The sequence below is a fragment of the Helianthus annuus genome, chromosome 15, assembly GCF_002127325.2.
Source record: "Helianthus annuus cultivar XRQ/B chromosome 15, HanXRQr2.0-SUNRISE, whole genome shotgun sequence".
Lineage (NCBI taxonomy): Eukaryota > Viridiplantae > Streptophyta > Magnoliopsida > Asterales > Asteraceae > Helianthus > Helianthus annuus.
In genome coordinates this window covers 57,980,412-57,995,912 of record NC_035447.2, presented here as the reverse complement: position 1 = coordinate 57,995,912, position 15,501 = coordinate 57,980,412, and the positions used below count along the sequence as shown (strand labels likewise).

The 15,501-nt window shown below is 48.3% G+C and overlaps 1 protein-coding gene across 1 annotated transcript; it reads left to right on the top strand.

The window, feature by feature from the left end:
* Nucleotides 1-5,850: 5,850 nt before the first annotated feature.
* Nucleotides 5,851-6,771, top strand: LOC110913811. Its single transcript, XM_022158630.1, has one exon. The coding sequence runs from the start codon at nt 5,851-5,853 to the stop codon at nt 6,769-6,771; it is 921 nt and encodes a 306-aa protein (XP_022014322.1).
* Nucleotides 6,772-15,501: the final 8,730 nt, after the last annotated feature.

Below are 15,501 nucleotides of genomic sequence, written 5' to 3'. Positions count from 1 at the left end.
TTAAAATTGATGAGTTTTATACTTTATGTTTTCAAATCTTGCACATTATGTCCTTTGAGCCTAACCTAGTTAATTTTTTCCGTTAAAGTTAATTCACTCAATGACAGTTTAGTCTTTTTACCCATTACTTTAAAAATATGTTAATAAGTAAACAAATTTAAAAATATAATAAAGAAATATATACATACATGTATATATACACTCTTTCCCTCTACACACACTCTCATCTCTCCCCCACAAACTCCAGCCACACCCTCTCCCCACCAATTTCCAGCCACTGCCATAAATGGAGATGGACACTGCACTTTCTTCTTTCTTTTCTCCCACCTGCGAACCCTAACCACCAACCAAACCACCTCTCCTCAACACTCCTACACCTACAATCACCACCCTAAACCACAGCCCACCACCCAACACCATATCTACAACCTTTCCACCACCTCCGCCCAACACCATATCAGCCAAACCACTTCTCCCTCTCTCACACTTACTGCCACCATCCACCACACCCCACTAACCTAGCGCCGCCGTTACAACACTACCTCAGCGCCACCGTCAGACAGTTAGGGTTGTATCTCCAAAATAGCGTCGTCGTTACACCACTACCTTAGGGTAGTTGGATTCAATTTGTGCCGGTTTTGAGGCTCCAATCAGGTTTTAGGGCTTGATAATTGAGGTGAGTTTGAGTTATGATTTTGAAATTGGGGGCTTTTGATTTGTGGCTTTTGAAATTGGGGAGATGGTGTGGGCTGTGCTCTGTTGGTCGACTGGTGGTGGTGAACCAGTTGTTGCGATGGTCAGGTGGTAGTGGTTGGTTGTTGAAGAGGTATAGTCCTAATTCCAAAAGATTCCCACGACCTCCACTAAAAACACCAAGATCAATCTTAGATTCAGAAGGTGCTGGGGGGGCCTCCTTATGAAGTTTCGCTTTTTTAGCAGCAAAAAGAGCAGCGGACTGCTCATCAAGCTTGCGCTTGTGATCCTCGATGGCTTTTTTCCTCATGTGCTCAGTCAGAGTAGCACTGTCATCAGGATCCGATTCTCGACTTCTCTCACCAGCCCCTAGGCCAGACAACGTGTCAGAAACTATCACATAATCTAGACAAGGAAGAGTAGAGGGTTGCTTACGAGAAGAACCAGCAGCTTTACCCTCAGTCTTCCCCTCTCTCCTCCCAGACTTATCAGTTCTCGCTTTTTTCCTCGACTCCAATTGAGCAGAAGGGTCAACAGGCACCTCTACATCATCATCACCGACAACCTCGTGCACGGGTTCAGCAACATCACCCTGCGCGGTACCTGCACGCACGCAACGAGAGGTTAGATCTTCAAAGTTTTGGTCAGAACTTCCACTTGAAAGGACAATAACTCCCTCTCGACCCGAGTCGACAGGGTCATTTCAAACATCTTCACCTAGAACCTCGCTAGCATATCTACTCAAGCTCTCATCAGTTGGATGCAAAAAACGACCCCGGATCTGGTCTAACCACGTCGGGTTCCCTTCCGCTTGGATAGCTTCAACCATGGTACCCGCCGCCTTAGGGTCCAGGACATTCAACAAGCTGTAACCAACTGCAAAAAGGCAAGAAGATAAGAAAACATAACAAACATAAGGGAGAATAACTCAGCGGTATCTTATGAAAGAAACATACATTTGCCTTGATAGCTATATACGGGCTGACCCAATGGATTCTTGGGCACCCACAACAAACTCATCCCAGTACCAACCAAGGCCATCTCATCCAACTGAGAAATGGCAGTCGCCTTGTGGGTTATCTTCTTATACCAATCCTGAGCACCATAATCTTCCATAACATCTACCCTTGGAATCCCTTGGCCCACCTGCCGATAAGGCATATCTATCGGGATTACACCACGGCGGATGTAGAAAAATTTCTGCTTCCAGTCATGAAGACTCTTCAAAGGCACGAAGCACACCGGAGCAACACCTGATCGTGCTTGAAACGAATAGAAACCGCTAGCATACGTCACACTATAAAACACATTGAACATCTGAAACGTAGGCTCAATACGGTAAGCCCTACAGACATACTCAAAGTGAGTAATGCGTGGAACCCCAATAGCATTAAGCTGTGAAATATGAAGCCCATACCCCCTCAACACAGCAGCAGCAAACTTTGTAATAGGTAATCTGAAACTACCTTCCCGAAAAAACGCAGCATACAAAGTGATATGGCCCGGAGGGGCGTCCAGAGCAGTAGAACCGACAGGAGGATACTGGGCTCCCCACTCGGGACGGAAACCCATACCCTTCACCAGGTTCATGAACTCCTCTTCTTTCCAACAAATGACCGCCTGGTCAGGACCGGGAGGAGCCCTCCCCTTATATTTTCTCTTCCGTTGGGTGGGATTCGTACCAGACATGGTGCAAATACAGAAAAGACGGAAATAAGAACTCAAAGAAAATTATCGAAAACAACGGAGAATGAAGGGAGAAGATAGAAGGAAAACACACTTGAAATTTGAAAAAGTGAAGAAGAAGGAGGAACCGCCTCCTATTTATACCCATCGCATTTAATGCGATGGGTAGTGGACCGTTAGGGTACAGAAAAAGGAACCAATAAAGGAGTGACACGTCAGAAGAGAGAGAAGGCGTCGGCTCTTTTTTCGGGAAACATGGGCAACAGAACCGGCCGACGTGACAGAAAGTAACTACAAAAGCAACTGTTCACCTCCGATAAGACAGGGATGTCAGACAGTCACACCAAACACTCCCCCATGCCCACCAAGCTTCCATCAGAAGGAAACAACAAAGGAGCCAAAACCCATGCGCCATGCGTCCATTTGGCTCACTTTTTACAAAAGGCCAAAACCCATGCGCCATGCGTCCATTTGGCTCACTTTTCACAAAGGGCCAAAACTCATGCGCCATGCGTCCACTTGTCTCATTTTTTACAAAGTGCCAAGACCCACGCGCCGTGCGTCCACTTGGCTCATTTTTTACAAAGTGCCAAGACCCACGCGCCGTGCGTCCACTTGGCTCATTTTTTGCAAGGTACCAAGACCCACGCGCCGTGCGTCAACTTGGCTCATTTTTTACAAAATGCCAAGACCCGCGCGCCGTGCGTCCACTTGGCTCATTTTTTACAAAGTGCCAAGACCCACGCGCCGTGCGTCCACTTGGCTCATTTTTTGCAAGGTGCCAAGACCCACGCGCCGTGCGTCAACTTGGCTCATTTTTTTACAAAATGCCAAGACCCGCGCGCCGTGCGTCCACTAGGCTCATTTTTTACAAAATGCCAAGACCCACGCGCCGTGCATCCACTTGGCTCAGTTTTTACAAAGTACCAAGACCCATGCGCCGTGCGTACACTTGGCTCATTCTTTCAAAACGCCAAGACCCATGCGCCACGCGTCCTCTAGGCTCCACGCGCCGCAAAAAACCACTACTCTCACAAGTCCAGAATCCCTCCTAGACGATCAACTCAACTAGAAGGCACACTGGACTGGGGGGACTTGAAGAGGTATGGTCCCAATTCCCTGCCTACATGGCAGGGACCACACCACTTTTGAGCATACAAGGCGTCCATATCAGCGAAGCAATCCAGAAGCTTCCAGAAACTTCTGGAAGACTCGCAGCTGGCACCAAAGATGCTCTATCCGACATAAAGGACAACACGTGTCACCACTCGCAGAACGCCACATAGGCCTGCAACAAATCAGGGAGCAGGGCTGACCACGCCAGTACGAGGTATCCAGCGTGGGCAAATGTAAGAACGCCACGTGTACCACTACACCTGCCGTGACAGAGCAGACCAAGAGGATATTCCCCTTGGTCGGACAGCTGGCACGCGCCCACAGCTGGCACGGCTGCTCCTTCCTTCTTCACCCTCCGGCTATAAATAGGACCCTTCATCATTCAGGTTCAGGATCTTTTACTCTCCATACTCACTCTATACACACACTGTTTATTTCTCTCGGAACAGTACTTATTCTCACGCCGGAGCCTGGTTAAGAGGGAAATCCCCTTTCTCCCCCTCTTAACGAGACTGACGATGTTTACTGTTTTGCAGATCTCAAGCCATTGTTACGAGCAAGAAAAGAGGTTGAACCCCGTAGACGAAATAACCCCATCGATAAACCTTGTGTTAATCGATGTTTCATCATTGGCGCCATCCGCTTTTTGCAAAACCAACCTCATCTCTTTTCTCTTTTGAAAAACACTCGTAAAAAATGGCTGAACAAACTCCCTCACACCCAGTCGACGGAGAAGTTTCTTCCTTTGAACTCGTTTCAGACACAGCACACGTCCAAAGGGGTCAAAGGAACGAAACCATCCAAGAGGGACAACTGAACAATGATTTTCCTCCTATCTTTGGGAGTGTATCCAGGGTTGTTGGCCAAACCACAGCTGGACCCACTTTCCAAACACCACCAGCAAGGATCATCAGTCAAACCACAAACGGAGCCACATTCCAAACTCCGACCGGGGCGTTGCAACAGACACCACCACCAGTGCTGACACCAAGCCATGGAGCTGGCCCCTCAGCTCCATCGGAACAAGCACAACTCAATTACTCCGCACTTTTAGGGCTACCCGAAGGGAAAACTCTCGCTTCCTGGTATGCCGAACAGATGGCGTCCATAAACCTCGTTTATACGCAACTCAGCGCACAACAAGCTCTACTCCAGGCACAAGCTAACCAGTCAGCATTTGTAACTCCACCACCAAGGTCTCTGAGTACACATACAACTCAGCAGACTAACGCGTGGAACCTACGTCCGGAGAGAGGACCCGTTCAAAATGTGAGGAGACCAAGCGCGCACGACACGCGCGATACCTATGGTGAAACAGAAAGCAACTTTGTGCAAAACCCCAATGTGCAAAGAAAACCGATCCAGGCTCGTTTAGGCGCGCGCAATATGAACACAGAATGGGATGAAGAAGAAGACGACCCAACATACAAAGGGGAAACCTCAGTGTTTAGCAGACTTCATCCAGAGCATGAAGCATACAAGCCCGCAAAGCGTGCAGGGTACAACCCAAAGGCAGAACATGACTATACCTTAAGCTATCGTCCAGACGACATGGCTGAAGATTCGAAATTCATCAAGGAAATTGCCACAGCTGCCATAGACAAAACCAAGCTGCCGCACAACGTTGGCAAATACAATGGATTGACAGATCCAGACGATCACCTCCAAGTCTTCAAAGGCGCAGGAGCAACAGGTGGGTGGAACCTACCAACTTGGTGCCACCTGTTCGCACAAACGTTCGTGGGCGTAGCGCGCGTCTGGTTCGACAGCTTACCAGCAGGAAAAATTAAATCATGGGTTGACTTCAGAGAAAAGTTCTTGGCACACTTCTCTCAACAGCGGAGGCACGCCAGAGACCCAGCAGATTGTCTAAACATATGGCGCCGAGACCACGAAAGCGTGGAAGATTTTATCACAAGATATAACAAAGAATGCTTGGAGATTGGGGATGTGGGAGAAAAAATGATGCGCGCGCACTTCATGAGGGCAGTCAAGTGTGACGACCTGATCAAGCGCGTGAAAGGTAGAGACGGAGGACCCAAAGATTGGGAAACCTTCATTGAGGCCGCCAAGACAATAGCACAGACAAACAAACAGTTGACCGGTGATGACCACCGTCAACGCGCACATAACTCTAATGACCGAAATGGCAGAAAAAGCAGAGGCCAGTAATGGAGGCCTTCCAGTCATAGAGAAAGAAGCCCACCAAGAGAAGATGCACGGCACACAATCAATCAGATAGCACACAGAAAAGAAGTAAAGAGAGAAAACAGAGAGAAACAGTGGACGCCATTAACCAAGACCCCGTCGGAAGTCTTGGCCACTGAAAACTACCAGTTCAAACCACCCCTACAGATGCGCAACAAAAGGGGTCAAGATCCCAATCTCTACTGTGAATTCCATAAGGATACGGGTCACCTCACCGACGACTGTTTCAGCCTGAAGCAAGAAATTGAAAGAGCCCTAAGGGATGGAAAGGTCACTCACCTGGTCAAAGGCGGAAAGCGCGACTACCGCCAAATCCAAAGAAGAGACGAAGGGACAGATAACAAAAAACTCAGGAAGTTGGAGACCCACATGGTGCAGGGAGGCCCACGAAGACCAAAGAAAAATTACAACAAGCGTACACAAGATGATTCGTGGCGCGAGAAGCAAGTCATCTTCCCAGTTGTTAGAGGAGGCCCAAGGGAAAAACGACCAATAGTCATCCCAGGAGTGATTGGTCATTACCAGACAGACTACATCTTCATCGATCCGGGGAGCACTGCGGACATCATATACGAACAATGCTTCAATCAATTTGACCAGGAGGACAAGGCGCGCTTGGAGCCAGTAGACTACCAACTAACTGGTTTCTGCAACGAGGCCGTCTTTCCCCTGGGACAGATATCATTCCCGGTGTTACTCTCGGACGGACGAAATTCAAGAACAGAAGAAGTCACTTTCATGGTGCTGCCTGCACACTCACGGCACGACATTCTCCTAGGGAGAGAATCACAGGGAGACTTCAGCATGATTTGCTCTGCACCACACTCGGCCATCGGATTCCCAACGGAAACAGGCATCGCACTGATATACGCAAGCAAGGAAGTCTTAGCAACAGATGAAATGAGGCCTACAAAAGCAAGTAAACCAGCGCCACGCGCAGAGGCAGAAAAATGGGTGTTGAACAGCGCTCACCCAGAACAAACAGTTACCCTGGGACCAGCGATGTCCGATCTTACACGCGCAGCGCTCAAGAAGTTGTTACATGAGAATATGGACGTGTTCGCCTAGACACCAGCTGACATGGTTGGTGTTCCACGGCACATTGCAGAGCACCATCTGAATGTCTCAGAAGACGCAAAACCAGTGGTGCACGCCAAACGCCACCTGGGTGATATAAAGCATGACGCCATGAAAGAGCAAGTACTAGAACTACTAAATGCAGGCATCATCAGAGAAGTCAGATACCAAACTTGGGTAGCAAGCCCAGTGATGGTAAAGAAACCAAACGGCAGCTGGAGAATGTGCGTCGACTACAAAGACTTAAACAAGGCATGCCCTCGCGACTGCTACGCCTTACCAGACATAGACGAGAAAATCGATTCTTTGGCAACATTCAGATGGAAATGCTTCCTTGATTGCTACAAGGGGTATCACCAAGTTCAAATGGCTGTCCAAGATGAAGATAAGATGGCATTCTGCACGCCAACAGGGCTGTATTGCTACACCAAGATGCCTTTCGGCTTGAAGAATGCGGGCGCAACTTACCAAAGATTGATGAATGAAACATTCAGTGACGCCATTGGCAAGTACATAGAAGTCTACATGGATGACCTGGTGATTATGAGCAAAGAAGAAGGCACGATGCTGGTCAACATCCAGAAGACCTTCAACACGCTACGCAGCGTAAGTATCAAGCTGAACCCAGCAAAGTGCTCATTCGGAATGGAAGAGGGAAAGTTCTTAGGCTTCATCGTCACAAAAGATGGCTTTAAGGTGAATCCAGAAAAAGTCCAAGCTATAGAAAGGATGCCCTCACCGTCAAACATCAAAGACATGCAAAAGTTAGCAGGACGACTAGCCGTGCTCAACCGTTTCCTAGCTAATCATGCTGCAAAATCCTTTCCGTTCATCAAAACCTTGCGCAATTGTATGAAGAAAGGCCAGTTCCAATGGACACCGGAAGCAGAGAATGCGTTCCGCGAGATGAAAGATTGCCTCATCAAACTGCCAACCCTAACCGCACCAAACAAGGGAGAACCTTTGGTACTTTACCTTTCAGCTTCCGATAGGGCAGTCGGAGCTGTGCTGCTTGTCGATCGTCAAGGTGTCCAAACACCAGTTTACTACGTGTCGCGAACCTTGACCGATCCAAAAACCCGATATGCAATCATGGAGAAGTTAGTCCTTGCACTAATTCATGCTTCAAGGCGGCTGTGCAGATACTTTGCCAATCACGTCATCCACGTGCTAACAAACTACAACAGCGGCAACATCCTTGCAAGGCCAGAAGTATCAGGAAGGCTAGCCAAATGGGCAATAGAACTGGGAGGTCACAACGTGGTTTTCAGACCACGACCATCAATCAAAGGCCAAGTCTTGGCAGATTTTATGACAGAAGTTCCAGATGACAAAGAAAGAGAGTGCAAAGCCATGGAAAAGGCTGAGAAAGAGCAAACAGAAAAGCCATGGTTGTTATATACCGATGGAGCATCTAACGAGGACGGAACAGGCGCAGGGCTAAGGCTGGGAAGCCCCGATAAAAACGAGTTCACGTACGCCATACGCCTGGATTTTAAAAGCACAAACAACGAAGCAGAGTACGAAGCTTTCCTGGCTGGCTTACGATTGGCAATCAAAATGGGGGTCCGACACATCGAAGCGCATGTGGACTCCATGCTTGTAGCAGGACAAATAAACGGCCAATACGAAGCCAAGGGGGATGTCATGGCACTCTAGCTCAGCCAAGCAAAAACTTTGCTACAAACCTTCTACTCTTACAAAGTGCACCACATAAACAGAAGCGAGAACAAGCCGGCAGACGCGTTGAGTAAGCTCGCATCAACAAGCTTCCAGCACCTAGCAAAAGATGTGCGCATAGAGGTTTTGAGCAACCCATCCGTCCCACTCAGAGAAGTAAGTGTCATCCAGACAGGAACAACGTCCTGGATGACACCGATAATCATGTACTTGCAGTCAGGGATACTTCCCGAAAACAAAGCCGAGGCGCGAAAGATCCAATACAAATCAGAACACTATCAGATGGCAGATGGGATACTGTACCGAAAGTCGTATCTCGGCCCGCTGCTGAGATGTGTTGACGCCGACGACGCAAATTACCTAATCCGAGAAGTGCATGAAGGAATTTGTGGTATTCATGCCGGGCCTCGAATGGTGGTGGCAAAAGTGATGAATGCCGGATACTACTGGCCCGGGATGCATCTCGATGCCGTGAAAGAATTGAGGAAGTGCAGTGGCTGTCAGAGACATGCGCCCAAGACCATGCGCCCCAAAAATGAACTAGTACCAGTCACAACCGCATGGCCTTTCCAACAATGGGGCATAGACATGGTAGGTCCTTTCCCGGAAGCACCAGGGGCAGTCAAGTTCATAATAGTCGCAGTCGACTATTTCACCAAATGGGTGGAGGCAAAACCACTTGCATCAACCACATCGGCAGTCGTCAAGCGATTTATATGGGAGCAAATCATATGCCGCTTTGGCCTACCTCTCAGAATCATCACCGATAATGGAACTAACTTCGCAGCAGACGACCTCGAACGATGGTTCAAAGAACTACATATCGAACATACCTTCTCTTCGGTTGCGCACCCGCAAGGGAATGGTCAAGTAGAGGCAGTCAACAAAAGTATCGTTGATGGTATCAAGGCAAGGTTAGGCGAAAAGAGAAGAGGATGGGTAGACGAACTGCCCAGCATATTGTGGGCCCATAGGACAATGCCGAAGACAAGCAACGGCGAAACACCGTTCAGCCTAGTCTATGGGTCCGAGGCAGTCATCCCAGCAAAAATCGGGCTACCATCTCCGCGAATGCTCTCAATGAACTTAATCAACAATGAAGAAGAAAGGAGGATCGACCTGGACCTCCTAGAAGAACGGAGAGAGATGGCAGCAATCAACGAGGCCAAATACAAAACGAAGCTGGAAAAATATTACAACTCCAGAGTCCGAGTCTGCACCTTTAACCCGGGAGACTATGTCCTAAGGGACAACGAAGCTTCCAACGCAGAAAAGCCCGGAAAACTGGCTCCCAAATGGGAAGGCCCATACGTAATCGATGCAATACTCGGCAAGGGAGCTTACAAATTGCGCACCATCAACAACAAAGAGGTTCCACGAACCTGGAATGCTCAACAACTCCGAAAGTGCTACATGTAAAACAACTATGTAATCGTAAAGGGCGAACTGCCAACACATTTACTATAATACAAGAAGTGTTTGGCTACCTTTATTTTATGCTAATTTCTCGTCACAACTGCATTTATTACTTTGGGCGTACACGAAAACATCAATGGCTCGACCAGAGGAAACGTTGTAGACCTCCAAGGCTCGTCACAACTAAGTGTACAGCCGGGTCAGAAACACAACCAAAGCCTACAAAACGCCAAAATAAAACTTCGTGCCCACATAAACACGAAAAAATCGATAGCAAGGTAACTACACATTGTAATGCTCCCAAGGCTGAACACAGCTGAGCTCACACAATAACCTGCAACTCGATCACTTCGTAAGTCACATATAAGCACGCGCATGCAAACGACAGAATAAAACGTTGTAGTAACACAACATCGACTGTCAGCGCCATAATTCATTCGTGACACCTAATCAAAGTAATTAAACATGCACATATTATGACGATAACAAAATTCACATAAAGCCAAACAGGTGATAAAATATGCATCAAACAAAGCAGATCAAGTGCGTATATCCACGGTGCACAAGGCCATACGCGACACAAAGGTAAACAAAAATAAAATTGTCTAAAATAGTCAACATTACAGACCCATTCAGGGCCATACGCGGCGCACAAGCCGGAACACACCCATCAAGTTTGACTGGTGCCAGCACCTCCTGCCGCATCGGCATCATCTCCATGGGCTTTCTTCAGAAGAGCAACTCCATCTGGTTTCCGGGATAACTTCTGCGCCGCCCGGACAAGAGCAAAGTCAAGAGTTGAAAACGCCTTGCGCTTAGCAGCATAAGCACCATCACAATCTTCCTTATACAACTCAAAATGATAATCTTTTTCCTTGTTGATAGCTGCAGCCTTGCCTTCAGCGTACCCAAACTTACGACCACTATTATACCCCGCTCCACCCAATTCGAACATGTACGTGGCAAGTTCAGTCGAATTCAAAATGCGGTCAGCAAGCTACAAAAAAAGGGGGGGGGGTGACAACCAAATAAAAGATCACGAAAATAAAAGATGAAAGAGCAAAAGAAATTACCAAGGGAACACCACGAGAAAGCAACCATCTAGTGTCAGCAGACGTTTCCTCAGCAAGGAGTTCTGCTGCTTGACATTCAGCAGTCTTTTCAGCAAGAAGGCGCTACGCGGCCTCACACTCAGCCACTTTCTGTTGGACAAGAACCTCTAACTTGTCAATCCGATCAACATACTCTTTTTCTTTCTTTTCGGACGCAACGCGCGCCTGCTGCGCCTCTTTAGCAAGTTCTGTTTTTGCACCGGATAACCGCACGATCGCATCACACTGAGATTGCATCTCAACATTCGTGCGCGCGCACGCGGCTTCCCAATCTTTCAGTTTCTGATCATTCAACTGTTTTTGCTCTTCAAGCTTCTGTTCAGCATCAGCAACCCTCCACTGCAAGCCTTTCTTCTCCGCATTAAATCTCTCCCTCTCTTCAGCAAACAACTTCTTCGACTCATCAAACTCAAGAGTCTCTTCCCCCATTGACCGCCACTCACGAATAATTTCTTGAGAAGTAGCAAAGAAATTAACCCCGGCACGAACATGGTCGTACAACAAAGCAAATCGATTGCGGTTTTTCTGGAACATCCTCTCAGCAGGGGGAAGAGACATAGCAAAAAATTCATGGCAGTTGTTCACATCATCCATCCTGGAACCTGAGTAAGGTTCCAGCGAGGGGCGTGTGGTAGGTCGTCACAAGCAGGATTACCCAAAGAATCAGCAGGGTTATGCTCAAATTGCGGGCTGCGCACAACACCAGAAGTAGCCCCAACTCCACCAGGAGGACGCTTAGTGTAAATGGTTTGGTGAGGAGTAGTTTCACTAGATTCCCCCTCCAACTCAACACCCTTACCCTTAACAGCTCCAGCATCACCACCACCAGCTCCAGCATCACCACCACCTTCACCCACAACTTCAGTAACTCCTTCTCTCCCCTTTTTATCCGCTTCAATATCATCATGAGGAGGGGTCAGACCAACCGTCCTCGACGGTGGGGAAGTGGGCGGCGTGATCTGAGAAATATCTGCCACACGAGGCTTCTTACCAATCTTGACTGCTGTCATGGAACAAGAGTTAAGAACAACTCGAAGAAAACGAAAAAACAACATGCAATTAAAGGCCAATTACCAGTAAGAGGGGCAGATGCAGCATATAGCTCCTCCAAAAGATTCCCACGACCTCCACTAAAAACACCAAGATCAATCTTAGATTCAGAAGGTGCTGGGGGGGGGGCCTCCTTATGAAGTTTCGCTTTTTTAGAAGCAAAAAGAGCAGCAGACTGCTCATCAAGCTTGCGCTTGTGATCCTCGATGGCTTTTTTCCTCATGTGCTCAGTCAGAGTAGCACTGTCATCAGGATCCGATTCTCGACTTCTCTCACCAGCCCCTAGGCCAGACAACGTGTCAGAAACTATCACATAATCTAGACAAGGAAGAGTAGAGGGTTGCTTACGAGAAGAACCAGCAGCTTTACCCTCAGTCTTCCCCTCTCTCCTCCCAGACTTATCAGTTCTCGCTTTTTTCCTCGACTCCAATTGAGCAGAAGGGTCAACAGGCACCTCTACATCATCATCACCGACAACCTCGTGCACGGGTTCAGCAACATCACCCTGCGCGGTACCTGCACGCGCGCAACGAGAGGTTAGATCTTCAAAGTTTTGGTCAGAACTTCCACTTGAAAGGACAATAACTCCCTCTCGACCCGAGTCGACAGGGTCATTCCAAACATCTTCACCTAGAACCTCGCTAGCATATCTACTCAAGCTCTCATCAGTTGGATGCAAAAAACGACCCCGGATCTGGTCTAACCACGTTGGGTTCCCTTCCGCTTGGATAGCTTCAACCATGGCACCCGCCGCCTTAGGGTCCAGGACATTCAACAAGCTGTAACCAACTGCAAAAAGGCAAGAAGATAAGAAAACATAACAAACATAAGGGAGAATAACTCAGCGGTATCTTATGAAAGAAACATACATTTGCCTTGATAGCTATATACGGGCTGACCCAATGGATTCTTGGGCACCCACAACAAACTCATCCCAGCACCAACCAAGGCCATCTCATCCAACTGAGAAATGGCAGTCGCCTTGTGGGTTATCTTCTTATACCAATCCTGAGCACCATAATCTTCCATAACATCTACCCTTGGAATCCCTTGGCCCACCTGCCGATAAGGCATATCTATCGGGATTACACCACGGCGGATGTAGAAAAATTTCTGCTTCCAGTCATGAAGACTCTTCAAAGGCACGAAGCACACCGGAGCAACACCTGATCGTGCTTGAAACGAATAGAAACCGCTAGCATACGTCACACTATAAAACACATTGAACATCTGAAACGTAGGCTCAATGCGGTAAGCCCTACAGACATACTCAAAGTGAGTAATGCGTGGAAGCCCAATAGCATTAAGCTGTGAAATATGAAGCCCATACCCCCTCAACACAGCAGCAGTAAACTTTGTAATAGGTAATCTGAAACTACCTTCCCGAAAAAACGCAGCATACAAAGTGATATGGCCCGGAGGGGCGTCCAGAGCAGTAGAACCGACAGGAGGATACTGGGCTCCCCACTCGGGACGGAAACCCATACCCTTCACCAGGTTCATGAACTCCTCTTCTTTCCAACAAATGACCGCCTGGTCAGGACCGGGAGGAGCCCTCCCCTTATATTTTCTCTTCCGTTGGGTGGGATTCGTACCAGACATGGTGCAAATACAGAAAAGACGGAAATAAGAACTCAAAGAAAATTATCGAAAACAACGGAGAATGAAGGGAGAAGATAGAAGGAAAACACACTTGAAATTTGAAAAAGTGAAGAAGAAGGAGGAACCGCCTCCTATTTATACCCATCGCATTTAATGCGATGGGTAGTGGACCGTCAGGGTACAGAAAAAGGAACCAATAAAGGAGTGACACGTCCGAAGAGAGAGAAGGCGTCGGCTCTTTTTTCGGAAACATGGGCAACAGAACCGGCTGACGTGACAGAAAGTAACTATAAAAGCAACTGTTCACCTCCGATAAGACAGGGATGTCAGAGAGTCACACCAAACACTCCCCCATGCCCACCAAGCTTCCATCAGAAGGAAACAACAAAGGAGCCAAAACCCATGCGCCATGCGTCCATTTGGCTCACTTTTTACAAAAGGCCAAAACCCATGCGCCATGCGTCCATTTGGCTCACTTTTCACAAAGGGCCAAAACTCATGCGCCATGCGTCCACTTGTCTCATTTTTTACAAAGTGCCAAGACCCACGCGCCGTGCGTCCACTTGGCTCATTTTTTACAAAGTGCCAAGACCCACGCGCCGTGCGTCCACTTGGCTCATTTTTTGCAAGGTACCAAGACCCACGCGCCGTGCGTCAACTTGGCTCATTTTTTACAAAATGCCAAGACCCGCGCGCCGTGCGTCCACTTGGCTCATTTTTTACAAAGTGCCAAGACCCACGCGCCGTGCGTCCACTTGGCTCATTTTTTGCAAGGTGCCAAGACCCACGCGCCGTGCGTCAGCTTGGCTCATTTTTTTACAAAATGCCAAGACCCGCGCGCCGTGCGTCCACTAGGCTCATTTTTTACAAAATGCCAAGACCCACGCGCCGTGCGTCCACTTGGCTCAGTTTTTACAAAGTACCAAGACCCATGCGCCGTGCGTACACTTGGCTCATTCTTTCAAAACGCCAAGACCCATGCGCCACGCGTCCTCTAGGCTCCACGCGCCGCAAAAAACCACTACTCTCACAAGTCCAGAATCCCTCCTAGACGATCAACTCAACTAGAAGGCACACTGGACTGGGGGGACTTGAAGAGGTATGGTCCCAATTCCCTGCCTACATGGCAGGGACCACACCACTTTTGAGCATACAAGGCGTCCATATCAGCGAAGCAATCCAGAAGCTTCCAGAAACTTCTGGAAGACTCGCAGCTGGCACCAAAGATGCTCTATCCGACATAAAGGACAACACGTGTCACCACTCGCAGAACGCCACATAGGCCTGCGATAAATCAGGGAGCAGGGCTGACCACGCCAGTACGAGGTATCCAGCGTGGGCAAATGTAAGAACGCCACGTGTACCACTACACCTGCCGTGACAGAGCAGACCAAGAGGATATTCCCCTTGGTCGGATAGCTGGCACGCGCCCACAGCTGGCACGGCTGCTCCTTCCTTCTTCACCCTCCGGCTATAAATAGGACCCTTCATCATTCAGGTTCAGGATCTTTTACTCTCCATACTCACTCTATACACACACTGTTTATTTCTCTCGGAACAGTACTTATTCTCACGCCGGAGCCTGGTTAAGAGGGAAATCCCCTTTCTCCCCCTCTTAACGAGACTGACGGTGTTTACTGTTTTGCAGATCTCAAGCCATTGTTACGAGCAAGAAAAGAGGTTGAACCCCATAGATGAAATAACCCCATCGATAAACCTTGTGTTAATCGGTGTTTCATCAGTTGTAAGGGTTGGTTGGTGGTGGCCGGTGGTGGTGGTGGTTGAAAGGGAGAGACATTAATGGGTGCTGTATGTGAGAACGAGGATGCTTTGCTGTTGCAATTTAAGATGATCTTTATAG

Bases quoted from the DNA above. Each gene is read 5' to 3' on its own strand.
- LOC110913811 (XM_022158630.1), top strand. From the start codon at position 5,851: ATGCGCAACAAAAGGGGTCAAGATCCCAATCTCTACTGTGAATTCCAT.